Genomic DNA, 26,435 nt, shown 5'->3' with positions numbered 1-26,435 from the left:
TCACACACGCATATACGACACAAGACAAGACGCACAAGAGACACAAACCACCTACCAATACATGATATCTTTTCTGCACACACACATATACACGCACACAGGCCCTCCTCGCCCACAGGCTCATCAGGGGCGAAGGGTGCTTTAGCGCGCCTAGAATCATGAGCCAACAGCCTTCCCAAGGAGGACCCTCCTCCTCCTCTTCGGCCGCCTCCTCTTCCGGCTCCTCCTTTTCGGCCTCCTCTGCCGCCCCCACCTCCTCCACAGCCTTGACACTCCCGCCAATCTCCACCATCTACAACTTCGTCTCGGGCGACACCGCCAGCGCCCCCGAGCGCATCCCCCAGCCGTTGTCTGACCAGCCTTATCAACATCACCGCTCTCACCATCATCATCACCTCCATCCTGACCACCAACATCAAAATCCACATCATCCCCATTCACCCGCCCTGCCCGCCGACCAGGTCTCCTTCAGTACCTGGATCACCCCAGCCAACACAATCCAGCTGGCCGAGGCCGACGAGGAAGACAACTATGCCGCCGACGCCGCCGCCGACGATGACGACACCAACTTCGTCTACGAGTACGGCCGCCGGTATCACGCCAACACCGACGGACGGGTGCTGTACCCCCTGCCCAACGACGAGTCCGAGCAGGAGCGCGACGACATGAAGCACAAACTCTCGCTTTGGATGATGCATGAGAAGCTGTTTTACGCACCGGTGGAGGACACCCTGAAGCGGGGCGGGGCCGTCTTTGACTTGGGTGCGTTTACTTTTCTTTTTCTGTTCTTCTATTGATACAAATTTCTCTGCGATCACCCCCAACCCTGCCATCGAAAATGGCTATACCTATATCTCAGGATTTTGTGCTTCCTCTCGCCTTTTTTTCTTCTTTTTCTTTCCTCTTTTTCATAGCTCTCACCTGTCCACGCAGTGTGATACAGAAAGATACCAGACTAGCTGACAACGTTGTGTGTGACTCTACAGGCACCGGAACGGGGGAATGGGCCATGGAGAGTGAGTGTGGCGTCCGTCTTGCGCTGATATTTCTCTCTCTCCTCTGAATATTGGTCGTATCTTGTGTTGTCTTCCTGTTCGTCTCAGGCTGATGAGCGTCGTGCTTCTCGATGGACTGCAGCAGCAGTTCGCCGTGTTGTAGAGGCGCGTTCTGCCCGCTGCGCTCTGGAAGCGCCAGCTATGACGCCTCGGGACGAAGAGGAGGAGAGCTTTGAGATACGCAAGGAGAAAGATGGACGAGAGAGAGCATCGTCAGAAAAGAAAGAAAAGAAAACACGACTGGCTAACAGTGGCGGCACAGTGGCTCAGAGGTACACCGAGTCCCAGATCTTCGGCTGTGACATCTCGCCGATCCAACCGGCCTACGTCTGGGAGAATGTCTTCTTCTCAACGGCCGACTTTGAGGAGGATTGGGTGGATTATGCCGAGAACTCATTCGACTACATACATATGCGCTATACCGCCTTCTCCATCAAGGACCCCGCGGCCTTGGTACAGCGGGCCTGGAAGTGAGTCCCTAACCCTCTTTTCTCTGGTCTTGCGCGCGAGCGCACATGTCTCTCTGTTTAAGAAAGGAAAGGAAAAGGAAAACAACATTTTCACTCACATGCGCTCTCCTTGCCCGTCAAGGTACTTAAAACCAGGTGGCTACCTCGAGTTCCAAGAGATGACTTACTGGCCGCAGGCCGACGACGACACCCTCACGCCGTCGACGCCCTACGCCTTTCGAGACTTTTGCTACTATATGCAGCTCGGCCTCGAGAACCTAGGCCTGAACCTGCATACTATCACCCGCCTCCCCGACATACTCCGCTCGGCAGGGTGTGACAACGCAGATGGCCAGGGCAGGTTTGACGACGTCACCGAGGTCCGCCACAAGCTGCCCATCGGTCGCTGGGCGCGCGACCGCCGTCAGCGCGAGAAGGGCATCTGGTTCCTGCGTATGATCCTCCTCGAGGGGCTCAGCGCCATCTGCAAGCGCCCCTTTTGCCAGGGTCTCGGCTGGAAGGATGTCCAGGTGGAGATGTTCCTTGTCGATGTCCGCAGGAGCCTTCACGACGCCGGGATCCACTCCTATTTCCCTTTTACTGTGGTCTATGGCAGGAAACCTCTTGACGCAGGCCAAGTGCAGGGACAGACGCCAACAGTGGTACCAGCTCCATTGGGTCCCATAGGGACCTGAGAGAGGTACTTGTCGCGGTGAACATCCTCTGGCTCTCTTTCATTACTACCCTTCCCTCTGTTTTTTTTGGTTTTTTTTTTTTTTAAAAAAAAAAAAAGGCTTGTGGCTCGAGTCCTTGGATTATGTGTGTGGGTGGCTTTCGGTCTTTGGCAAATTGTTTCAGTCATGACATGCAGACGGATGTGTTTCAAAGATACCCAATGGAGGGTCTTCTCGTTTTGCGACGGGCTTCACTGTGAGGGGCTACTTTATAATGTTTGACTACAAATTTGGGTGGAAACGCTGTTGCTATGAGGACGGAAAATTTTCTTGTTGGGAACGCAAGCCATGAAGGTTCGCAATGTATGGTAAAGCATGAGGTGATACATATTATATATATATATATATATATCTTTACTTCAACAAGTGCCCGTCCGCCTTGGCTCCCTCTGGCCTCTTCCAGTGGACCTTGAGGCCGCCCCAGCTGTGCTGGCTATACTCCTCCTGGACCTTGGCACACTTCTTCAGCCCCCACTCTGTGACGCCCACCATCAGACAGCTCTCAAACATAAAGGCACAGCTCCCGTCACCGACCTTGGCGGGCCTCAGCTCGGCGTTGCGCGCGCCCTCGTAGCTGTCGGCATCCGGGCCGTGGCCGCTCATGACGTTGTGCAGGCTCGCGCCGCCGGGCACAAAACCGCCGGCACCGCCCTTCTTGGCGTCGTAGCCGCCGCAGATCAGCCCCATGAACTCGGACATGGTGTTGCGGTGGTACCAGGGCGGGCGGAAGGTGTCCTCGCCCACGAGCCAGCGCGGCGGGAAGATGACAAAGTCGGCGATGGCGGTGCCCGGGTGGTCCGACAGGCCCGACAGCACGGTGAAGATGGACGGGTCCGGGTGGTCGAAGCTGATGGAGCCAATGGTGTTGAAGCGGCCCAGGTCGTACTTGTACGGGTAGTAGTTGCCGTGCCAGCCCACGACGTCGAACGGGGTGTGCCGCTGGCGCGTCGCGTACAGGCTGTTGGCGAACTTGACCGTGACCAGGTGCTCGTGGGCGCCGCCGTCGTCTGATGCCACGGAGCCAAAATCCTCGTCGAAGCTCGCCAGGGGGGCCTGGAAGTCACGGGCGTTGGCGAGGCCGTTGGAGCCGATGGGGCCGAGCTCGGGGAGGACGAAGTGGCCCTGGTACAGCTCGAGGGCGTAGCCGCGGATCGGCTTGCCGTCGGGCAGGTAGACGGCGAACTTGACGCCGCGGGGGATCACGGCGATCTCCATGGGGCGGACGAGGAGCCAGCCCAGTTCGGTGCGGATGTCCAGCACTCCCTCCTGCGCGACAAGGAGAAAGTCCCCGTCGGCGGAGTAGAAGGCGTGGTTGGGATCCATGGACCGCCCCGCCGCGAAGATGTACATGCCCAGCCCGCTCTTCATGGTGGGGTCGCCAGCGCCAGCCACGAGGTGTAGACCAGACACGAAGTCGGTGTCGCCGGAGCCGTGGTCAAACGGGTCCCAGCGCAGCTGGTTCGGGATGTAGTGCATCTTGGTAGCGGCGGACTCCTTGAAGTCGACAGCCTGGCCAGGCTCGGTGTGGCCGTTGAGCGGCTGGTCTGTAGCGGGGGCGAAGGGAGGGTGTGCGCTGGAGGGGAGGATGCGGTACAGCCATGTCTGCTTGTTCTCGTGTCGAGGCGCGGTGAAGGCGGTTCCGGAGAGCTTCTCCGCGTAGAGGCCGTGAGGCGGCTTTTGGGGGGAGTTGTGGCCGACAGGGAGGGCGCCAGGCACTGCTTCGGTCCTGTGAGATCAAGCGAGAGGAGACAAGAAGGTCAGCAAAGCATTCCGAGCCACTGCATTCCATTGCAAGTAAAACAACATGTTCGCTGGGAGAAGGAGACAAGGCTGATTGGGTCTTTACTCGAGGTAGGAGTTGAAGCCGTTCTGGTAACGATACTTCTCCTTGAAGTCGAACTGTGTCACGGGCATGTTGACCTTGGGCGGAGGACTGCGGCTGCAATGTCTTTTTGCCCTCTTGCCCTCTCGAGGAAGAGATTACTGAAGAAGATCAGGGAGATGAAGAGGATGAACGACGATAGTCACAATAGCGACGATGACGACGACGATGATGATAATCAATGCAGTGGGAAAGAGCTCAGAGCCGATAGCACCACAAACAATCAGTCATTGTCGAAGAGAAGGTGTGAGACCATCTTGTTGGAGAGAGTTGCCATGTACTCGTACCGTTCAGATGGAAAGCAGCAGCTTGCGCCTTTCGCACCTCGCCCTTCGGCTCTTGGAGGCGTTGGTCCTGGTTTCTGGCGTTTGCCCCCCAAGCAGTCAGTGCATTACAACCTTCTTCTACCGAAGCCCTTCAATTCCGCGGTGTGGTGCGGGGCGGCTAACGTCGGTGGATGCGGGGTTGGTGGCTGCTCAAGGATCCACCGTCGAGATCGCGGGGCCGACTCAATCCGCCCCACTGACTATATCGCTTCAGGAGGAGGTGCGGTAGCTGTTCAGTCTGAATTCTAATGACATACAGGGAGAAGACTCTTGGAGACGGATGACGGAAGGGAACTCCCTCTCTCTCTATCTCAAAATAGAGAGGAAGCGAGACTGGTGGTAGTCCTGGCGGACAGATTCCTAATCTCCTGTTACACACGTACGTGGCAATGCCCTGCCGCATTGCCGGTCCCTTGCTTCTCTTCTTCTTCCCTCTTGGACGCAGGGAAATCAGTCGTTTTGGACAGACAATGGATATCTAGTAGCTCTGGTGTGCGTGTGTATGCGTATATTGCGTCTCGTCTGTAGGCATTTGGGAAATTCCGGTGTGCTCAAAACTGGAATGAGGCAAGTCTGTGCGATATCAGCATGAGGCCACCGACTATGGATACGCTCATTAGCTCAGCAGGACGCCTTTTACGGAGTGCCTCTCTTGTCCAGTAGTGTGTCCTGTCAGTCGTGTCTCTCTTTCGTGTTGTAATTATTTACGAACGTGAAAAGGGCAGCAGGAAGGTAGAGCCGACCCAAGGATTTGGATACAGCGACAGATGCCAAGGGGGTCATCGTCTGTAAGTGACAGCTCGGCTATCTGCGTCATGTTCAATGTCATCGAGAAAGAACAACGGTCCATTTTTTCTTCTTCTTAGCACTGATGCAGCTAACCTGCAAAGGCAAACAGCTCAGTGAAACTAGAGACTGGTCATAGATATGAGATTCAACTACTGCAGCCAGCGGTGTCAATGTGACTGGCCTAAGCGGCCGAGCACAGCAACATATCATGGCAGTCAGCTCCATGAGGCCGCTTGTCAACGCTTAACAGTGCAGATCCTGCCACCTGTGGCCCGCCTGCATGTAAGGATGGCTTACTCTTCACCCTTGTTCTTCTTCTTCTTCTTACCACCGGTAGACTCGACCTCCGGAGTCGATGTCAGGTGCACTACCAGCCGGGTTTTGGACTCCTCTGGGTCATACTCGAATCCCTTGAGGTAGGCCTCCGGGAGCTCGTCATCTTGCTGTTGGGTAGGAGGAAAAGGTCAGCGACTGGACTGAGAAGGAGACAGAGAGGAGGTAGAGGATCATTTGTTGAGAGGGTAGGAGGAGGAGCCGGACGAACCTTCTTCTTGTAGGGCTTGTGGATGGCATCCATGGCATCCTTGATGGTGACACCCTTCAGGTTTCGTGCAGTGACCTCCAAACCCAATGGGAAATGCAGATCAATCTTCTTGATTGGTGGCTCGGTCAGGTGAAGCTTGAGGATGTCCTTGTCCTCAACGGTGTTTGGTGACGTGTTGATCTTCCTACACAAGACATCAGAGGAACCGGGTTAGCCTGCGGTCGTCCGAGCATCAGTAGCACGTTCTGACTTACCAGCCCGTCTTCTGGGTCTGTTTGGCGATCTGAATTGTCTTTCCTTCCTCGACTGTTGTTTATAGCAGTCAGCCAGGTCCGTCTACAATATTGAAAAGTGACCAACAAGGAGACATACCAAGATCCTCGAGCTTGAACACTCCGGCAGCGGCCACAGTGCTCTGCCGGGGCTTCTTGACCGTCTTGTTATCCTTGACGTCGACGCCATCGACAGCGGAGTCAACTTTGGCGAGTGGCTCTGTCATGATGACCGAGAAAGATGTGGTGCGAAGGCTGGATGCGGTATTGTTGTGTGTGTTGTCAGAGCAATCAGTTGACTTTGGGAAGATCGGCTGATTGTATCCGCAGTGTTGATGAGATGGCTTAATTGAAGATCGGGCTTTGTGGATGATTTGATCTGAGCTGGAGAAGAACAGAGAAGAACAGCAGCAAGGGAACAGAAGAGGGGAAGACGAGCTGTTCAAGTACAAAAGGAGGGGAAGGTGGGAAGGTCATAGGTCACGTCCCCTGCTCCTCGCATTCCGCATTGGCATTGGTCCGTTGCCCCTCAGGGCAGCGGCACGGGCAGGACAGGGCAGGCACATTGTATTGTCGAATCTCATGTCATCACGCGAGAGAAGCAGGTAGCAGGTAGCGAGGGAGGGGGATGGAGCTCCCCTAGCAGCCGTGGCGGCCTACAGTACATACATACAGTAGTAACAGCAGCAGCAGCAAGCAGTAACAGTAACAGTAGCAGCAGCCCCACCATTGACCTAAACGAGCAGCACGGCAGGAACGGATGAGTGGCGGCCCCCTCCATCAATGGCGTGAGCTTCTTTCAGGTGTGTGCCAGGTTGAGTGAGGGGGGCCCCTTCCTTCTTCTTTTCTTGGCTGCTGGCTGCCTCTTTGCATTCGTGTACTTGTGTGCGTGATCAGGCGGGGTAACCTGACACACCTGCCAGCTGCCACCAAATCAATCGCCATCATCCTTTTCCACACCCATCTGAAGAGGGGTGGGGCTGGCTGGTCATTGCAACAGTTTCATCTACACCAGTGCCAATATACAGCAGAGGCTACTGGCATTTATTTCTAGCAGATTCATCAATTTCACCACCACCACCTCTCCTCCTCCTCCTCCTCTTCCCACTACAACTGCTTTTGTTGCTCCTTGATCAGGAGGGCTTTGGTATCAACACATCAGCCCATCGCGTGACCGGCCAGGGACCACTACCAGTAATGGAGCAACGGACGATCAGCTCAGCAGTTATGGACCCCTGGGCGATGGCCATTTCCGTGAGTGGGTAATCCTGCTCCCCTGAAGAGAACTAGCCTGTCACCTGTGTTTCCCTATACTCTTTTCATCGCGATAAAACCTGGGGAAAATCCGGGGAAATGCAGTAGGGAACGACCCACCCACCCAAAGGCAGTGCCCTGGTAAAGAGTAGTAACCCCCAATTCCCTTGATTGGTCACAGGCATGCTGAGGAGACGTGGTGTCAATAGGGATCGCAGACGTGAAACATCACCCAACCCAGCCGACGCCTTTTCTTCCATCTCTTTTCTTCCTTCGTTCGTGTTGACAACGGGACTGCTGGAATGCGTTGCTTCGGGAGGACACGGGAATACCAGAGCGTCATTATCCACTTTGCACTCCACTTTCGCTGCACCCTTCTCTGGCCTGATGCGTCACACCACCTCGCCGTCCTTATGCGAGGCTCTGGCGTGCTTGCGTGCCTACTATAGGAGCTCTCCGCACAGGACCGGCGCTCCCGCAGAACACCGCCGCGACGGCGCTGAGGTGCTGTCCACTGAAGAGCAGACGATGACGGGGCATCACGAGGCTACGATGGCACGACATTCAACATCTAGCCCGTTCTCTAGTGCACTCGCTTCACAAGGAGCATACCTGACACTTGGCTGGGGAGTCACTCGCACTATTGATGCATCCATGTTGGTATTGCTCTTGATTGAATCATACAAGGCTACTAACCCGCGCTCCTGACCCTCTCCAGATCACCCTGCCGGTGGCTTTCGGGTGGCTGTTTGCCTCTCCGTCTCATAGCGCCTGCCACTCTGCCTTGTGCGCCTCGATATACTCTGCAAATCCGAGTGGCTCCTTGCCAGAGTACTTCTTGATGTTTGCGACGGATTCACGGTGCAAGGCTTCTGAGAAGAGGTAGGAACGCTCGGTTGATTCATCGTCGACCGTGACCAGGTACTCTGCGACCTTAGTTGGGAGATGATGGGCCTGAGCCTGCTTGAGGAATTCCTCCTTGGTGATAGGGTTCGCGTTGATGTCGTGACGACCGGTGATCTTCTTGATGATTTCCCAGCTCTGCGCCTTGGTGATCAGCTCCGGTCCGGCCAGGTAGATGATCTCGGTTCCGTTCGAAGGCCTCTCCACGAGCACGGCGGCCCCCACCGCGCCCATATCCTCCGGAGTGATGTTGTCGACCCAGGCGTCGTCCCGGATATGCGTCGCCCTGGGTGGCTTCGCAGACCGGTCGAGGAAGTTCTTGAAGTGATTGCTGGCGAATGCGGCGGGCCGCAGCGCCGTGAAGTAGGGTATGCCCACCTCCTCCGCCGCGATCTCGACTTGGGCGTGGAGCCAGGGAATGAAGGCCGACTGTGGGATCTTGCGGAGTTCATGAGCCGGTGTGATCGAGAAGCTTGACAGAAAGACAACGCTCTCGACGCCAGCATCGCGCAGCGCTTGTAGCGCTCCACGCATGCCATCCGACGCCCCGTGGATCAAGTAGATGTACGCGGCCTTTGCCCCAGACTCTTTGATCGCCTTGGCTATAGACACCGGGTCTGTGAGGTCGGCCTGGATACGGGCGAAGTTGCCGGACTTCTCAACATCGGCGGGGATGTCTTGAATGGTCTTGGTAGGGTCCCGCATCGCGAGCCACACCTTGGCTCCGCGCCTGTTGGCTTCGAGGGCGACCTGAGAGCCCACACCGCCAGTAGGGCCAAAGACGATTACGTTGTTGTACTTGCGGGAAGACATGACTTTCTTTTTTCCCTTTTCTCCCAAGAATTTGAGTTTGTACTTCGTAATGATGCTTAAGATCGGTAGTGCTTGTTGACTTGAGACAAATATAATCGTCCGGAATGCAGGAGGACCACGGGGGTTATTTATCTCTCCAAGAACTACTGCAATCCTATCTCCGGTGAGGTGCTGTCCAGTCTCTAGCAAGGTGCATCTGTCCCTGCAGTATTCGCAGGTGTACATAGTACCAAGCTGTGTATTGCAGCACAGGCCTGGGCCAGCTAAGCTCTTAACTCCAGTATGTAATTGCCGACGGCCACAACTCACACTCGGGCACAGATTCGTCCGACGCTGAGCTCGGTCGGCTCAGCTCGGACAGCTCGTCGCGAGTAGTTGTCCGAGCGGTGACAAATGCAATGCATTCGAGACCTACGCTCCCTCATCTATTCGTCGAGACGCTGATATCGGCATGAGAAGCAGTCCTATTCTCCGGCTCCAACGCGGTCTCGGGATAGACATGTTTATGTATTACAGCTCTTTTCTGTGGCATGCTGCCGCGCCGGGCCCCGGCGTCCGTAACGTGCACGCATTGTCGGCCGGACTTAATCATGCAGCTTACGAATACGCCGGCAGCGGGCAAATAATCTGGACATCCTTTCCAACTTTTAGGGAACATGCATGCCCAATTTCATGTCAATTCAATCTTTCACGAAGCTATCACCTGCACTCGGGCGCTGTCCAGGATCTGGCTCAGGCTCAGGGTCATGTGAACTGGGTTCCGCAGGCGCATCGCCAAACGACCCTTTGAGGCACGGACTTTGCGTCGCCTGTTCTCCATCATCTCCTGTGGTCTTCAGTCGCCTCTGACTCGCCCAGTCCTCCTCCCACCCGCTAACCTTCCACTCTTCTTCTTCCTCCTCTTCTTCCACATCGTCCCCAGGCACCTCCACCGTCGGCCGTCTCCGCCTCTCCATCCTGATCCCGCGAGCATCGTCCTCTGACCGGTCGCCTGTGCCAAGGTGGAACACATTACCAAATATCTTCTCCACCAGGATCCTCAGCGCGGGCAGACACGCGCAGAGAATCCCTGCGGCAAGCTCCACGGTCGTCCAGTAGACGACGGGGACATAGTCCCACGTAGGATCCTTCAGGCTGCCGAAGACGTACAGCGTGCGCAGACGGATGATGGTGGCCACGAGACCCAGCCCGCCAACGGCGAAGATGAGCGCGATGAGAACCTTGCGCCTGCGCGAGATGTTGAGCCTCCACAGCATGCCCACGGGGAGCACGATGAGGATGATATCCTGTGCAACGGCGAGACCGGAGTTGGCGTACGCAAGAGCGACAACGTTCAGGCACTTCCCGTGGGGAACCTGAAGCGGGTTCCGGTCCCAGAAGTAGGAGATGGGCCGGCACGAGAGGATGGTGGCCAGGAGGACTGCCATGCTGGGAAGGAGGATGAAGAGCAGCGCGGCGTGGCAGGCGAACCGGTAGTGTTTGTGGGGGTCGAAGATGCGCAAGTACATGGAGATGATGGAGGTTTTGGTCAAAGCCAGTGCGGCGACGTAGATGATCTCGGAGATGTAGACTGGTGCAACAGCAGCAGCAGCAGCAGCAGCAGCAGCAGAGGCAGGGTCAGCAAAGAGAGAGTGCTCGTATGGGGACGGAGGAGGAAATAATCGTCTTGGGACGTCAAATGATAATGAGGGAGAAGCTTACATAGTCTCAGGATCTGTTGTAAAGCCCCGTCGGCGAGATCCCATACATGGCTGCCGAGACCTAGTCCGGCCACTACGGAAAGCACCGTGTCAGTAAAACGGCTCTCGGCACACGGCTTGATGGAGTACTTATGCAGACCAAACACCACAAACGGGGATGATAGGAGAAGAGAAGGAAAGAAGAAAGAATCCAATTACTCACTACGCAGCGCACAGGCGTACACCACCGCGGCCAACACAATCGCGGAGATGATTATATAGTCCTCAGTGTGAAACGTCCTCGACATGGTCTTGGACACGACGCGCAGGAGGACGAAGAGGGCGGAGACGGACCAGAGTGCCGACATAATTACGACGACCTGTTCCGACCGGGAGGTGTGCGAGTAATTACATTCTGAAGCTTCGTAACGAGATACTTCTTTATGTTTTCGAGGGTCATGTCAGCTGGATTGTCTCTTTTCTTCTTTTCCTCCTTCCAATCTTCTTCTTCTTCTTTTTCTTCTCCCGTCTCTTCATGTTTTGTTGTGCTCTCTGTATGGCGGCCATGCCGTACTGCCCGCCCGCCAATCTGGAACCCAGCCAGTTGGCCCCCGGGGGGTCGGGCCACGGAGGTGACTTGAGACATGGATGAGATAGATGCGTGGGGGGCGTGGGGTTTTCTTCTCCTTGGACAAGCCACATGACTTGTACGTGCTTGTGCAGGGACCAAGAGAAAAAGATTGGGAAAAAGAAAAAAAACGGAGAAGTTAAGAAGAGAAGGAGGGGGGGGGGGGGGGGAGAAGAAGGAAAAAATGGGTAGACGAACCGAGACTCTCCTGCATGGTACAGTTGGCCATCAAACAGTCCAACGCGGTATTCGCCAGGACGGCGCTCTCGCACTGGCACGCGACATCCGTGAGGCTACAGCTTGATTGGCTGAGCCCCTCGAGGAGGCAGGTAATCTGTGTTCAGGGAGCAGAGTCAGTCTCCTCTCTGTGTGAGAGAGAGAGAGTTCTTCTGTGGGGGGTTGAAGGAAAATAGAAAGGGGCCCGGGGACGGGGCGGAAAGATGCAAATAGAGAGGAAGAGAGAGGAAGACGAACTCCACATGACGAGAGGTTCCCTGCTGAGGACTGGGCTGCCACAGGAGTGGACCCGAACGTGAGGACGAGGAAGATACTGAAGAGGAGGATGAGAAGGCGCCTGCTGTGGCTGTTGCTGCTGTTGCCCAAAGAGGAGTTTTTTGTCGAAGCGATGGTGGCTGTAGTGGGTCTGGCCCGGAAATTGGGCGCAAGACGGAGGAGGGGGCGCATCACCACCATGCTGCGTGGGATTGCTGCGACAGCGGCGACGAGTGCGTCGAGGCCGCGAAAGGCCCCATGTGTGTTGGACAACCGCCTACTGCGCAAGTAGTGTTGCTGAGAGAAAGATCTGCCGTGGATGGGAAAATATCCGAGGGAGTTTCTGAGAGCAAACGGAGGAGGGGGAGGAGGAGGAGGAGGAGGAGGAGGAGTCTGAGGTAGGCCGGTGGTCGAGATTTTGAGGAGAAGGATGCATTCGGTACAACCCCCCAAAACGAAACCCCTGCTGGCGTCCAATGGAAAAGGGTTACAGGCACGGTTCGTCGTACCCAGGTGTAGTAGATTGGCGATTATGGAATCGGCCTCAAGGGGGAAAAAATATAATACTGCTCGGAGATAATGCGACGTCCTTGGCTCGTCGTCGTGGATGTATGTCCTTTTCTTCTCCTCCAGATGGTCTCGTGACGAATGGGAAACGAAAAAGAAAGGTCCAAGCCGAACGAGTTGAGTTGTGCTTCGGCGCAAAACCTAGCATGAGACTTGGGTGGTTAGGAGAGGGGACTGTGCATAGTCCGCCGAATTGTAGTTTTGCCGTCCGGATGTCTTAGCAACCGCGCATGATCTCGAAATGGATTCCGCTTCCGGAAAAGAGCAAGTCTTGAACCTCTTTTGCTGACTCGGAAACTCTCGCAGAGGAGAGGGCAAAAATAATTGGAAAGTCAACACAGTAGATTAGTGGCAGTGGGATAACAAATAGCATTACCACAACACAGAAGAGAATGAAAGACGGAGAAAAGACAAAGCAAGAAGAAGAAAAGCGAGCAGGCCGGAGAGAAAAGTTTGAGAGGCAGTTAATCAGTCAGTCAGTCAATCAAAGAACCGAACAACTGGCTCAATTGAAAGGGAAGAGGTAGCATCAAGATCAAGCTTGAACCTGGGCCTGTTATGGTATATAGGGTGAAATAGGACGGTGCCCAGAATATTGACCATCTTCCCCCTCTCCTTCACCCTTGCTGGTGGGTGTGGAGACGTACTTCAAGTGAAGAAGTGTGGCGTCTGCCCTTGTTATTATTCAACGGTTTATGTCGTCTTATGTCCAAACCTCCCTACGGCGGTGTTGTGTGGCATGTCGAAGAAACACACACACACAGAGAGAGAGAGAGAGACACACACACACAAGGAAAAAACAATGATCCATTCCCCATGCCAAGCAGCGGGAAGAAGAGGACCCCATGGAACTGCCGCCCTGCGAGCGAGAAGCGGATCGTGGCGGTCTGGGCGAGGATCGAGGGCGGGAATGGTGACCCGGCCATGAAGATCCCCGGGCCGCCGGGCTAGACCCAATCTTAATACGACGCCCGGGCCTACGGTTTGGCCCTAAATAGATCAGGCTCGGGCTCTACTCGGCGGACATGGTCATCACAAGTGCCCGTGACGATTAGCGTTCTGGGAATAGCAGAACAGCCCGTATGATTTGGCTGTCAAAAGAAGTACTTGCGTCAACGCACGGAGAATGAGAGAGGGAAAAGAGGGAAGAAAAAAAGAAGAAGGGAAAGAAAAAAAAATAAAATGGCCTCCGAGCACGAGACCCCCCCACGTATTGGGAACTAAGCGCGAGAGAAACGACGGAGCTTTTCGTGAGGCGCTGAACTAGGCGATCATGGCCCTTGCTGAGCCGTACTAGTGAATTAAGCATTGAACTCACCAGATCTCCTGGCCAAGACGGAACAACCCTTTCGCCAGGACCTTCGTATCAGTAAAAGTGTCAGCATAAACAGTGGACTTACCCGCCATGCCTGTGCGGTCTAGTAAGCTGCAATTCAGCCGTTGGCACGGTCCTCTGTGCTATCTCACGAGCTGAACGACAGCGATGCTGGGATCGCGGATGTCGGTACGCAGTGCCCAAAAGAAGTGGAGGTTGCGGAAGGAGCAGCGTCTATGCTATGTTAACCTTCATTGAAGACATGTTCAAGCATGTTAAAGAATAGAATTTTCTGGCCACAGCACCCTTGTCTGCCAGTGTCCCAGAAGACTGACGGATTACATGGCTATAACAAGGGATGAACGAGCAGTGGGGCCAGACCTATATACCGGGGCTGCGTGGGAAGCCCAGAGTGGGTCGTGGCGTGGGGGACAATCGCGGTTCTACCAGGCGGATAACGCACCTCCGGTGCAGATCTCTGCATTGAGAAGATTACTGCAATACTATGGCACATGATAGTATGGATATTATGCTGGCTAGTCGGCGAAAAAACATGTTGGCTCACGTTGCCCCTGCGGCCATCTGTATCCATGTCCCATTTGCAAGCCAGGTGCCACCCATGGTATAGTCGCCCGTCTCCAGCCCATACGCTGCTGATAGCGCAAAGAACCCAAACCGAAAGTACTCGGGCTCCCCGGCGATCGCTCTCTGCCAGGTAAAGGAGCGCTCGTCCTGGCTGGACGAGTAGTCTCGGTAGCGCTCCACGTCATTGACGAGGACGCTGGTCCCGTTCCAGCCCGCAGGAACGCCAGGCCACGTGAAGGTGATGCTGGACACCGTCGCATTGAGCGCTGTGATCACGGGCAGCGCCGAGCCGTCCAGCGCGTCGCCCTGCAGCTCTGCGGCCGTCTGCAGGATCGCGTCGAAGCCCCATTTGGCCACGCCGTTGATGAAGAGCCCTACGAGGATGCCTTGATAAACCAGGCTGGGCCGGGTCTGCAGCGAGGTGCCAGGGATGAGGAGGAGCCCCAGAATGTAGTGGTGCAGACGGAGGTCCTCCTGTGGTATGGCGGCCAGGAGGCCGATGGTGATGCCCAGGCTCACGTAGAGCGCCAGGTACCGCAGCAGCCGTCCCTCTCGCCTGAAAGCCCATGCCTGTCCGATAAAGGCGCAGAGCAGGACGACCACGATGATGATGAGCGAGGCCAGCCCGCCTGGTTCCTGCCGGAGATCGTGTTCTGTGAGCCTCTCGAGCGGGATCAGCTCGAAGGTGTAGTCCGCCAGCACGGCCACCCAGCATGGACCGAGCCACAGGATCGTCTTCTCGACCTGGGCGGTCAGGTCGTGCAAGGTACGCCGGATATAGAGCCTATACATGACCATCGCGATGAACAGCGCTGGCAGGAGCTTGCCAATAGCTGTCGACACCAGCGTCGCAATGCTGGCGTACTCGGGCGTGTCCGTAGCCAGCGCCGCCTGGAGGTAACACCCGACAACCGTCGTGTAGAAGAACACCGAGGCAGATCGGGTGAACAGGGACAGCAGTGTCGTGTACACGACAGAAACGGCGAGCAAGTCCCATGAGAGGTCCCTGCAGGAAGCAGTCGTCGACGTAAAAGTGAAAGACGATGGGAAGCTCGAGTCGAACCCGATGCTCGAGATGCCGTTCCGTGTCACCGAGGGATAGTTGCTCTGCTGACCAATGAGGGACACGACACCACAGCCGCCTACGCCGTTGGCGATGACACCAGCATGAATGGCGGCAGAGCATATGAAAGAATCGCCGCGGTACGTAAAGTCATGGGTTCCATCCGAAGTTGGGCCGCCGACCACCAGTGGCTCATAGATGACTTCTTGCGCGCCGACTGCACGAGGATTCTGCACCTCCTCACTGATACAGTTCGCAGGACATCGGAAGGCGAACGAGCTGTCTGCGAAGGGCAGGCAATCTGTGCCATTGAGCCCACAATCGTTATTCTCCTCCCTGTTCCTCACGTGTCAGTACAACCAATGGAAATCAAGCCCAAGAATTGAACCACAGGGCAGGGGGGGGGGGGGAAAGGAAGCCAAACCAGAATACGCCGCCGCACTGTATTTGAACTGGTTGGCCATAGCCGTTCACATCATCAGCCACCGCCGACTTGTGGAGCACAGCACCAAAGGTGGCGATCCAGCAGACGTAAAAGAGGAAGAGGGCCAGAATGCGCTGCCACTGTCTAGGGCAGAACTTGTCCACCAGCCGCAGCGGCAGATGCTGAAGACGAGGCAGAATTGGTCGTATCTTCCAGATCCTGGGGGGGTCGGGTCCCTTCAGATAGGTACAGATGGCATCTGACCTGCGCTGGATAGACGGTGGCAAGCGTCTCTTGAGCCTCTCCAACACGAGGCTGCCGTGTCCATTGAAGCCCGTCTCATCGGCGCTTCCCATCGACGACGGCTGTGATGATGCCGCTCTCACCTCGTCGGGGTTGTCTCTGGCCTTCTCGAACGCCTTGTGTGCGCTTTCGTCGGCGGTTGTCTGCCTCACGCAGCTCTCAGGGTCTCGTAGTAGCGCATCTGGACCAGCCATCTCCAGCACAGTCACCGCTTTAGACAGGCGTCGTTGGCTTGGCATGCATCAAGAAAGTTTGCACCCGATAACCACTCATCGCAGACTAAAAGTTGATTGATAAATGGGGTGGTATCTGCTGTGCCGTGTTGCCGTGTTGCCACATCCCTTCTTTTTCGTCGCGTGTGCGTAATCCTCTCTCCAAGCTGAAACGAGATCGAGTCTGAACCGCCCGAGCAGAGAACCGGGGTCATCTCGGTGCCGTGTCGGCTTGCGAGAGAAGCCCTGCCTACTACTTAAAATTATGGTATATCGTGGCAAAGCTGTTGAGCCAAAGACTATTGAGATCAAGACTAGATTGGTTCATCATTTCGTGGGTTCATGATGCTTTTCTCTTGATTTTTTACTGTATTCCTTCTCTTCAAGGTGTCAGATTGATTTAAGAAGGAGAGGGGCAGGTCGTCATCGCTAAGAGGAGGGGCTCTCATCAAGCAGGTACGCGAGGTTCAGTCAGGGTTAGGGCAAGGGAGGGTTAGGTCCGCCCTAGAGACCACCCTCGTAGGTGCTGACTCTGTACAGTAGCAGATCTTTGTCTTCTTCTCAACCGTCGTCAACATTGAATCGCCAGCCTGCTGTCTCTCTGTCTTCTTCCCTTGACCTTGATACCCCAAGGATCTCTCTTTGTCTCTGCATGGGATATTTTTTCCAATGATACATTCCCACTATTGGCCCCAAACCGCTTCATGAGCACTTCGGCCAGAAGTACGCCATTTGACTGAGATGTCCCTTCGCGGCAGGTCGGAATCGGCACCTGCCTACATCGACGTGTCTCTTCGGCCACCTCTTTCAGAATACTTGAACTGATGATCACGGATGACTGATAATAAACTGATAGGTCGACATTGACAATTGAAAGGCATCTCAAAGCAAGCGTTTATCGACTTCCCGTGCCGGGCTCCGGTTAGTCCACTCAGTGCTACTTTCCCACTCAGAATCAGAAACTTGAGCCTGTCTTGAATGTGGCTGAATATGAGGTCCCGGGCAGCTTCAACACTATATAGGTCACAAAAAACATAACGCCCGAGATATAGCGTCATACTAGAGTCTACGTCTAGGGTCGTCACCAGAATGGCGGACACCGCCTTGTTCCTGCCGAATACCAGACAGCACCGACACTTGGGGGAGAAGGAGCCGCCTTGGAATCTAGTCATCGTTTCGAGGTGGGAAAGTACTAGTGGAAGCTTACCCCTCGGGGCCATCGAGGCTCTCCGTCCCAAGACTCAATCTCCCGGATATTGACATCGTCATCACGGCAAGACGCCTGGACGACTTCTATACCTATGCGGTCAGAGTGGCTGGTAAAAGGACCGCAGCCAACGCCATACTCGTCCATAATACAAAGCTCATCGATGGGTTCGAGCCTGTGGACTTCGAGACTGGTCCAGAGCTTGACAGGCCCAATTGTTTGTCACACTGCGGCAAAGCGTGGGGCCGCAGCAGTTCCCCGATAGTCTGAGACACTACCAATGTCCTGTAAAGAATATGGAGAGTCTGCATGCAAATGGCACACGGTGAGATGTGAATCCCTATGTGTCTGTAATTCGATGTTGATCAGGATCGGATGACTTTACTTGCCAGAATCTGTCATATGGAAATCAGGCCCTGCGCGCGCTGCGGGTCGAATATCCTCAAGAAATGTCCTTCATCGTTTATTGCTCCTTGCTTGACAGAATAATCTCCATGAAACACGGGTCAGATTGAGAGGGCGGTTGTGGATCCTCCGCAGACTCTGACCTCACGGCTGGGAAACCTCAACATGACATCCTGGGAAGAATGTCTACGCCAGTCGACATTGAAGGACATGACGGCTTCATGAGACATCCAAGGCTGCCGGTAACCGACTGCTGCATGACTCGACTCTCAGAAATCTGATCAGAGACTGGACTGGCTTTGCGCTGTTGTCATTACTCCGTTGTGCGGATTTGCCGGTCATGGGGCGCGACGCGGTTCGGTATGCTCCGAGTACCCCTTTTCAGGTGACAGGCCGGTCCGCCACCCGTAGCGCTACCTACTCGCCCTCGACGGTATTGGTGGACATTTTCATGATGTCGGCATACCTGTTCTTCCCAGCTGCTCATTTCCAGCAACATGAATCCTCTCGATCGCCAAGAAGAACGGAGGTTTTATGCTTCTTTTGCGCTGGCTTCCTATTAAGGGACGGACGCTGACACAATAGTACTGACATGCAAACGAGGACCCACAGCGGCGCCAGGAATATAGGGAACCTTGCCGATAAAACGGGGGCACATGGGTGTGTTAGAAACGAAACGACCCCATTCAGGAACGTAATAAGTAAGTAAATCAAGAGAGTGTGTTCATCGTCGAAGGTATATCTTGGGCTTCGTTCCCTTCTTTGGCTGGTTTCCAGGTCACGGAGTGGAGTTTGACCTCCTCAGAGCATCCTTCATCGGCGTTCTCCTTCTGTCCCTTTCTCTCTCTTTTTCTTTCAACCATCCTACTTCCCTTCTTGGATTGTTGGTCGCAATCTTTCTCCAGCCATGAGGAAGGGCCTGGCATCCGCCCTGTCGCTGCTGGCCACCGGCGCCGCGGCTCAGCAGTCGGCCTATGGCCAATGCGGCGGTACCGGCTATACTGGGCTGACAAGCTGCACGTCTGGCTACGAGTGCTCGTCACAAAATGCTTATTACTACCAGTGTGTCCCGGGGACCGCAACGAGTAGCTCACCGGCGACGTCCACCTCAGTGGTGGCGACGACAACTGCGAGCACATCGTCAGTAGTTTCTTTACATCCTCTAGAGTTGCGGGCTGGCCCCGGTTCTCGGAAAGGGTCTGGAAGAGGAGGAAACGCGCGGGGCGGCGGGAATGATCTCCTTGCATCCTCATCAGAGGCATCCGTCGTAACATTGTCCACGTCTAGTTCCTCTGCCGTGACGACGTCCAGCAAGACCTCGTCCTCGATCGCGTCAAAGACGTCGACATCGGCCGTCTCAACTGCCACCAGCAGCGGCACCTTCGCCACCACGGATGGGCTGCTCTTCAACATCGACGGTGTGACCAAGTACTACGCGGGCACGAACTGCTACTGGTGCTCGTTCCTGACCTCAGATGATGATGTCGACACGGTCTTCTCGCACATGGCCACCGCGGGCTTCAAGATCATCCGCGTCTGGGGCTTCAACGACGTCACCTCTGTCCCATCCACCGGCACAGTCTATTTCCAGTACCTCTCCTCCAGCGGATCCACCATCAACACGGGCGAGTACGGCCTGGAGAGACTGGACGCCGTGGTCGCCGCTGCCGAGACGTACGGCCTCAAGCTCATTATCAACTTTGTGAACAACTGGAGTGACTACGGCGGCATCGCGGCCTACACCACGGCCTTTGGGTGCTCTGCCACTACTTGGTTCACTGACTCTACCTGCCAGGGACAGTACCAGACATACATTGAGGCCGTTGTCAGCAGGTACAAGACCTCTACAGCTGTATTTGCGTGGGAGCTGGCCAACGAGCCCAGATGCACTGGGTGTGACACGTACGTTCCCTTCATAATTCTGCAGCTCCTGCTCGAAAGAAGAAGAAGAAGAAGAAGGAATCTGTGACTGACACACCAGACAGCTCTATCATCTACAACTGGGCCACGAACACATCGCAATATATCAAGTCTCTCGACTCGAACCACATGGTCACCATGGGCGATGAGGGTTTCGGACCTCTGGCTGGAGGTGACGGGTCGTACCCTTACACCACCGATGCTGGCGGCTACACCTGGGCCGATGATCTGAACATCACCACCCTGGACTTTGGCACGTTCCACTTGTATCCCGACAGCTGTAAGTTCACTGGCCCTTTTTTGCCAACTATCCCGCTCCGCGAAGGAGAAGAAAACAAATGCCGGTGCTGACCAGGTCTGTTAAAATTTCAGGGGCTGAGCCCTACAGCTGGGGCGATCTCTGGGTCACCACCCACGCGGCTGGTTGTGTGGCGGCTGGCAAGCCGTGCTACCTCGAGGAGTACGGTGGAGGAAACAACTGCACCGTCGAGAACCCATGGCAACAGTACGCCCTCAACAGCACTGGCATCGCCGGCGACAGCTTCTGGCAGTACGGAGACACGCTCCCCAGCTGCAGCTGCGAGACCTCAGACGACGGCAACACGGTCTACTATCAGGAGGGCAACTGGGACTGCATGGTTGTGGATCATATTGAGGCCATTGACGCGCTATACCCATCCAAAGTCTGATGAGAGGGGGCATGACAGAAAACCACAGAGGGGAGGCCGCTCTCTGACGTGGGAAACCTGCACCTCGTTCACTTCACTGTACATATATATATATTGCACACCACCGTATCTACAGAGCATTACTGCAATCTTGTCGACGCGCAAGGAACAAAAATAATGCTGTATTTTCGTCTACGCTGTACGAGTGTGTACAACAAACAGGTCCCGCGATATAGGGCAATGTAATAAATTTTTTGGCACTAAGTTACTACAGGCCGTCACGTTAACTGAACATGATGAGAATAGTATATATATCTGTAATGTGAGGAACATTCGTATATTGCTAGGAAAAGGTCATGGCTCATTACAAAACTCAAACTGACAAGGAAAACCAACAGATTTGACGAGACCATAGGAAGAATAGAAGAAAAAACAAAATCACAACCCCCTCCATCTTTGAGAAAACAACATAAGACCACGCAAGCATCAATCATCCACGATCGAATGGGTTCCAGACGACGACGACGAGGAATCGGAATCGTAGTCGGAGTCGGTACCAGAATCAGAATCAGAATCAGACCCGCTGAAATCGCAGCTCCACTCATCCAGACACTTATCGCCAACAACATCAGTCAGAAACGTGAACTTTGTCAGGAGATCCGCAATAGTAACGCGTTTGGCCTTCTCCGCCTCGCTGACATAATCTATAAACGACAGCTCCTTATCCTCAGCCAGACTCATGCCGTCCAGCTGGTTGCGCTGCCATCTGAATGGCTTGGTCCGCCGTAGCGGTATGGATGGTCGCATGGGCGGAGGTGGCATGGATGGCCGCATGGGCGGTGGTGGCATCATGGCAGGTGGACGCCCCATATTGACGGGTGCTGGCGGAGGCGGAGGGCGAATCGCCGGCCGGGGGCCTCGAGGGTATTCACCAGAGTATCCGACACGAGCAGGATGGGGTGCACGACCAGGCGGGCCCGGTGAGATCCCAATGATGCAGTTATGCAGCCGCGCGGCCCGCCTCTCCATTTCCTTATTATTGGACTCAGCCTTATTACTGGTGAAGGGGAACGGAGGATGTTGAGGGTAGAAGCGCCGCAATGGGTTCAGCTCCATGGGCCAGAGTCTCATGTTGATGCTGTCACCGGGCTTGACGCTGTCGGTCCACAGGCGGGGGAGCACGATCTCGCCCTTGACATTGAAAAAGTCATAATGCCCTTCCAAAATATGCGGTCCGATCTCAGCAACAGAGACAAAGAGGTCCAGGATTATATCCTTTATATTCTTTTTTCATTGTTTATTCTGTTAGCATTCCTTCGGACAGAATCATCATGCATGTGCTTCTGATTGGTGATGGGGGGGGGAGATTTCCAAAAGAAGGTTGCATCACATACCTCCCACTCCTTGCCGAGCTCAAAGGGGATACTCGTCTTGCGGCCCAGCACATCCGTGAGCAAGATGGGCGCTTTCTCCTTTTGTATGGAGAAGAAGACAACGGTAAAGGAGTCGGCCTCATCGTCGCGAAGGAGTTCCCGGAACGCCAGACAGACCCTCTCTCGGCTCTGCAGCTTGTTGGCCGCGTACACCACGTCGTCGACGATGTACTGTGTGCGCGGCCCTCCAACTATATACCGACCAAAAGTCCGGAGGTCGGTCTCTTTGCCAACAGCGTTGATGTTCTTGAGACCGGCCTGAAGGCGCCGGTGGCCAAAGGGAACCTTGATCGGCACGCTGTACGGCCGCCCGCGGGTAACCCAGGCCTCGAGCTCATCGCTCGGCCAGTCTCTGGTGAACTCATCGTACCTGCCGAAAATGCGGTGTGTCCATTCCTCCATGATATCAGAGAGGTTCTGGCTCATCTGGCTGAGCGTAAAGGACACTTTTTTAGGGCTATTTTTCTTGACATTCTTGTCAGGCTTGGTGTCTTGGACGGGCATGGCCACGTTGAGCTTCTTTGGCGACTCTACACTATTGTTGCCAGGCTCACCCTTCCCAGACACACCATCTTGGACCTGAGTGATCTCGGCAATGCCTGATGGTGGCGATTCTATGGTATCAACACGTATTAATCGATATGCATTGCATCTGTAAGAAGGCTCCGGCAATGAGATTACTTACCGACTGTTCCGGGCGGGTGGTTCACAGTGGGCGTCTCACCGACGACTGTCTCTCCTGATGTGTGAGAGCTTGTAGTAGAAGCATTGTCATCCTCTTTTTCCTCCTTCTCTCTCTTCTTCGCGAGGCGCTCTCGACGGCGTTGGTTCTTCTTCTGCTTCTCGGCCCCCTTCTTGGTCAATCTCAGCTGTGCGCCGCGCGTGTAGAACAGGGCAGATCTGATTGTGACCTCAGACTCGAAGGCTCCATTTTGACGCTGAGTTGTGCTGCGGGTGTGGGGACCGTATCAGTAAACACTTATTCATTACCAAACTTTGACATAATGGTAACACAGTTGACGGAAGGGAGAGATGCGCTACCCATTGTTCAGCTGTGCAAGCTTGGCCATGTGAACCTGCACGAAAAGGCCTTTGTTGACCCATTTGAGCTGGTTGTGGCAGCGTTTGAAGCGAGCCTCACACCATTTCCGCTGGCCACGGATTTTGGAAATGAGACCCAACGTTTTAGGTGAATACAAGTCAGGCACCGGCCCGATGAGTATGTCCGACTTGTCCTCCTCTTCATCCTTGTCGCTGCCGTCGTCACTGTCAGAGTCAGATTCAGAGTCCTCAGAGGCCTGCCTCTCTGAGGCCCTTTGAACCAGCAAGATCATTGTCTTGAAGATGAGGCTACACTTGATGCCGAGAGCCTCGATTTCCTCCCATCCCGCTTGCGAGAAGACCTGGGAGCCACCGCTTGGGGCGGTCGCGGCACCATCACATGCCCCTTTGCCACCGAGGAACGGCTGGAGTTGTCGAAGCGCCGAGTTGCTCGTCTCGATGGAATAATTTATGTGGGCCATTGTCTTTTCAAACTGGGAACTCAACTCGGTCCAGGTATGGAAGATGTTGGCCAGCTGCTGGCCAAAGGCCAGAGTGCAGCTGACGCAGGTACAGTTGGGATTGCCAGGCATCTTGGGCAGCAGTGGCCCTGGCTACGAGTATCAACAATGTCAAGAAATTCGGCGAGCGAATGTGTTGAGAGTAGAAAGTGTGGCAGCGGGGAGTAGTCGATAAGGGAAAGAAGGGGGGCCACACCAACGAACACGACCACACGCCCTCGATCCTGGACACGAAGGAGTGTGGGGGAGAGACTTCTGATGGGAACATATTTATATGCGAGGGCCAGCCACCGAGAAGTGGGGGGGAAAGTGAGACCTAATCACCGCGCACATCCTGACACGGGGTCCAGAACAATTAAAGGGGGAGGGGGGAGACATGATGCTGACCATTGGACAAACTAGGGAATCGACGATGTTTCTGCATGTGCAGTAGCTGGTTTTGTTAACAGGTGCAGAGCGAGCCAACCAATCTTCCCGCAGAGTTTCTTGATCCTCCGGGCCCCAAGCGTAGGCAAGAGTCAGAGAACATGAGGATTCTGCAGGCTCGTGTCTTGGCAACAAGCTTGATGCAGTGTGATGGAGGGGAGGTTGCTCTTCTCTGCTGGTAAGCGAGATCAGCAGATTGAGGATGGTTTGCATTAGTATCGTATGACGTGTTGTGGAGAAGACTATTGAGCCGCATATTGGAAGAAAGTTTGCCTAGAAGAGGGAAGTGAGAGAGGTGTTGCATAGTGATTACCGGAAGCTCGCTTCGTTGGGGAGGTCATGCTGTGTGTGTTTTCTTACTCGTTACCGGGTTGTTAGACCAGATAATAGACTTTGTGATAAACAGAAGTCAAGAATAGAGCCGCAAGAAAGGATAGCTATTCATCTTGGCTGCTTTTTTCTTTTCCTTTCTCGTTGAATTTGAGTATTCTTGCAATCCACCCCACATCAGCACGCCACGGGTCATCGGTAAGTAGCTTGAGTCCTACCACTTAGGACTTACCACCTAGCATTTATGATGACTGCAGTAATTAGTGAGATGTTTCCTAGTAGAAAAGGGTCTTGGCAGTATCAGGCTGATAGCGTGCATAAGGAATATGACGCAAGTAGCAAGCACCGTGCACTAATTTCTACTATTCTCTTTTCTACTCAAGGTTGCAATGTAAGCCATCGGATATCGTATTCGAACTTGCCTCTGTTGCCTGCTGGTTAATGACTCAACGCTAAAATAATCAAGTGCCCGTTGGATACATTGGCCTGTGCAGCATCTGATTACCAGAACCCGTGTCACATCTATAAGAGCTCTAGCTACAAGCTCTTTTCAGAAGCCTCAACATCAGCAAGATACTGCGCCCTCAGCCTCTCCCACTCCCCATCCGCCAACTTCCCCTTAAGGGGTAATCTGCCGCCCTCCAAGGTTCCCATGCCCGTCACGCGGTAGACAGCCTCCTTGATGCCGACAATACCCGTCTTGCCAATGTACTCCTCCGCCTTGCTAACCACGTACTGGAGTCTCTGCACCTCAGCCAGCGCGTCAGGCTCGACCGGTCTCTTCTCGGCGAGGTTCATCAGCCTGACGACGGTCTTGGGATAGATGGCGGAGAGGCCATCGATCACACCTGCCGCCCCGAAGAGCACGATAGGGCCGAGCTGCTGGCCGAACCCGCTGTAGACTTTGAACTTGTTGTGGTCGATTGCTGGGTCTAGAGAGACTTGGACGTGGTGAGACACGTTGCCATGGGACCTGCACGGGTTTGTCAGAGAAAGAAAAAAATTGTTATTGGTTGTCAAAGAAAAGCAGGCTTCTCTTACATCTTGCATCCAACAATGTTGGGGTGTTGCGCCAGAGCCGTGTACGTCTCAGGCGCGACCACGACATTGTTGGTAACGCCAGGGTAATTGTAGCTGTGACAATTGTTAGTCTTGCCCTTTTCTTTTACTGTGCCCAAATGGTTTGCATGAAGAGGAAATGAACAAAAACACGGGGTAGAGGTTCGTTTTTCAGTCAGGATACACTCACATGAGAATCGGAATGGGGCTGTTATCCGCAATCACCGTGTACCATTCCTGGATGTTGGCCTGGTTACCAGCCGTGCCAAAGTACCCAGGCACCAGCACAAGCCCCCACTGCGCGCCGGCCTTTGCATAATCGTGCAGCCACTCCAGCGTCTCATCGACGCCGTTGGTCAGTACGCCCGCCATGATGGGGTAGTCTGTAAAGCCAGCATCGTCGAGTCCCTTCCTGCAACCTGCGACGAGGTCGAAGCGCTCCTGTTTGTTGAGGTGGATGGCCTCGCCGGTCGACCCGAGCAGCACAAGACCTCTGATGCCGTTCTTGGCCAGGAAAATCGAGTGCTTGACCTGGGTCTCGACGTCGACCTTGGCTTGCAGTCCTGAGGATGCCGAGGCCGGGTGGAGGAAAGTCGGGACGGGGACGTAAACTCCGGTCGGAGGGCTGCGTACTGATCCAGGTGACATTGTGTGTAGGTTGACTCTAATGAGGGGGTGTCTTCTATTTCTTCTTTTTTTCCTTCTTTTTATTTCTTAGAAATTGAGAGGTGAAGAAGCACAAGTAGAAGCGAAGGAAAGAATGGGATGCAGCGAAAAAGAAACACTTGCTCGTCAGTGTTGTCGAACGAATCTGATGAGTCTGGTGTGTGTACACATGATTACTATGGTATGATCGATCCTCGACTGAATTGTTATCGTGGAGCCGTGCTCGGGGCCTTCTAAGCCGAAATGGCCCCAAAATTGTACCCCCACAGACTTTCCGAACATTCTTGTCCAAAAAGGACTACCAAAGGTTAGAGTCCACCCCCCGACTTCGGTGCACGGCCCAAAGGACTTGTATACTATGTAGATCCGGGTTCTACGTTTGCCCGGGTATTAATCCCATCAAAGAGAAGAGACATTCGCATTCCCGGGCTATAGCGGAAAGGAGCGGTTCGACGCAGAGCACAATTCCT

The 26,435-nt window shown here is 54.6% G+C and overlaps 10 protein-coding genes across 10 annotated transcripts; 2 read left to right on the top strand and 8 right to left on the bottom strand.

The window, feature by feature from the left end:
* Positions 1-572: 572 nt before the first annotated feature.
* Positions 573-2,133, top strand: M406DRAFT_230124 (S-adenosyl-L-methionine-dependent methyltransferase; the record flags this gene model as incomplete). The annotated part of the gene is made up of 4 exons (XM_040915826.1): positions 573-762; positions 987-1,016; positions 1,318-1,525; positions 1,647-2,133. Coding segments are annotated over 4 exons (915 nt in total), but the record flags the coding sequence as incomplete, so codon positions are not given.
* A 459-nt stretch (positions 2,134-2,592) lies between these two features.
* On the bottom strand, positions 2,593-4,152 carry M406DRAFT_266893 (homogentisate 1,2-dioxygenase; the record flags this gene model as incomplete). Its single annotated transcript, XM_040917838.1, has 2 exons — positions 2,593-3,964; positions 4,085-4,152. The coding sequence occupies 2 exons, from the start codon at positions 4,150-4,152 to the stop codon at positions 2,593-2,595; spliced, it is 1,440 nt and encodes a 479-aa protein (XP_040772948.1).
* A 1,120-nt stretch (positions 4,153-5,272) lies between these two features.
* On the bottom strand, positions 5,273-6,447 carry M406DRAFT_358165 (uncharacterized protein). The gene is made up of 4 exons (XM_040923816.1): positions 6,152-6,447; positions 6,034-6,085; positions 5,780-5,963; positions 5,273-5,678 (listed from the first exon to the last, which is right to left on the bottom strand). Exons 1-4 carry the CDS (start codon positions 6,276-6,278, stop codon positions 5,529-5,531), a joined length of 513 nt encoding a protein of 170 aa, XP_040772947.1. The 5' UTR covers positions 6,279-6,447; the 3' UTR covers positions 5,273-5,528.
* A 1,503-nt stretch (positions 6,448-7,950) lies between these two features.
* On the bottom strand, positions 7,951-9,157 carry M406DRAFT_324303 (NAD(P)-binding protein). The gene has a single exon (XM_040919852.1). It carries the CDS (start codon positions 9,019-9,021, stop codon positions 8,068-8,070), a length of 954 nt encoding a protein of 317 aa, XP_040772946.1. The 5' UTR covers positions 9,022-9,157; the 3' UTR covers positions 7,951-8,067.
* An 880-nt stretch (positions 9,158-10,037) lies between these two features.
* M406DRAFT_221657 (uncharacterized protein) lies at positions 10,038-11,656 on the bottom strand (the record flags this gene model as incomplete). Its single annotated transcript, XM_040915599.1, has 4 exons — positions 10,038-10,591; positions 10,723-10,794; positions 10,936-11,139; positions 11,527-11,656. Coding segments are annotated over 4 exons (960 nt in total), but the record flags the coding sequence as incomplete, so codon positions are not given.
* A 2,553-nt stretch (positions 11,657-14,209) lies between these two features.
* M406DRAFT_348078 (uncharacterized protein) lies at positions 14,210-16,271 on the bottom strand (the record flags this gene model as incomplete). The annotated part of the gene is made up of 3 exons (XM_040922359.1): positions 14,210-15,686; positions 15,775-16,067; positions 16,161-16,271. 3 exons carry the CDS (start codon positions 16,269-16,271, stop codon positions 14,264-14,266), a joined length of 1,827 nt encoding a protein of 608 aa, XP_040772944.1. The 3' UTR covers positions 14,210-14,263.
* Positions 16,272-16,955: 684 nt separating this feature from the next.
* Positions 16,956-17,677, bottom strand: M406DRAFT_324302 (uncharacterized protein). The gene is made up of 2 exons (XM_040919851.1): positions 17,312-17,677; positions 16,956-17,210 (listed from the first exon to the last, which is right to left on the bottom strand). The coding sequence occupies exons 1-2, from the start codon at positions 17,459-17,461 to the stop codon at positions 17,172-17,174; spliced, it is 189 nt and encodes a 62-aa protein (XP_040772943.1). The 5' UTR covers positions 17,462-17,677; the 3' UTR covers positions 16,956-17,171.
* Positions 17,678-18,808: 1,131 nt separating this feature from the next.
* Positions 18,809-20,636, top strand: M406DRAFT_348077 (glycoside hydrolase family 5 /Carbohydrate-binding module family 1; the record flags this gene model as incomplete). The annotated part of the gene is made up of 4 exons (XM_040922358.1): positions 18,809-19,002; positions 19,189-19,803; positions 19,887-20,101; positions 20,194-20,636. 4 exons carry the CDS (start codon positions 18,809-18,811, stop codon positions 20,508-20,510), a joined length of 1,341 nt encoding a protein of 446 aa, XP_040772942.1. The 3' UTR covers positions 20,511-20,636.
* Positions 20,637-20,802: 166 nt separating this feature from the next.
* Positions 20,803-23,014, bottom strand: M406DRAFT_358162 (uncharacterized protein). Its single transcript, XM_040923815.1, has 4 exons — positions 22,964-23,014; positions 22,608-22,870; positions 21,884-22,536; positions 20,803-21,773 (listed from the first exon to the last, which is right to left on the bottom strand). The coding sequence occupies exons 1-4, from the start codon at positions 22,990-22,992 to the stop codon at positions 20,976-20,978; spliced, it is 1,743 nt and encodes a 580-aa protein (XP_040772941.1). The 5' UTR covers positions 22,993-23,014; the 3' UTR covers positions 20,803-20,975.
* Positions 23,015-24,607: 1,593 nt separating this feature from the next.
* Positions 24,608-26,107, bottom strand: M406DRAFT_358160 (aldolase). The gene is made up of 3 exons (XM_040923814.1): positions 25,490-26,107; positions 25,282-25,374; positions 24,608-25,213 (listed from the first exon to the last, which is right to left on the bottom strand). Exons 1-3 carry the CDS (start codon positions 25,945-25,947, stop codon positions 24,778-24,780), a joined length of 987 nt encoding a protein of 328 aa, XP_040772940.1. The 5' UTR covers positions 25,948-26,107; the 3' UTR covers positions 24,608-24,777.
* Positions 26,108-26,435: the final 328 nt, after the last annotated feature.

This window comes from Cryphonectria parasitica, assembly GCF_011745365.1.
Source record: "Cryphonectria parasitica EP155 unplaced genomic scaffold M406scaffold_8, whole genome shotgun sequence".
NCBI classification, from domain to species: Eukaryota; Fungi; Ascomycota; class Sordariomycetes; order Diaporthales; family Cryphonectriaceae; genus Cryphonectria; species Cryphonectria parasitica.
This window is presented reverse-complemented; position numbering and strand designations above follow the sequence as displayed.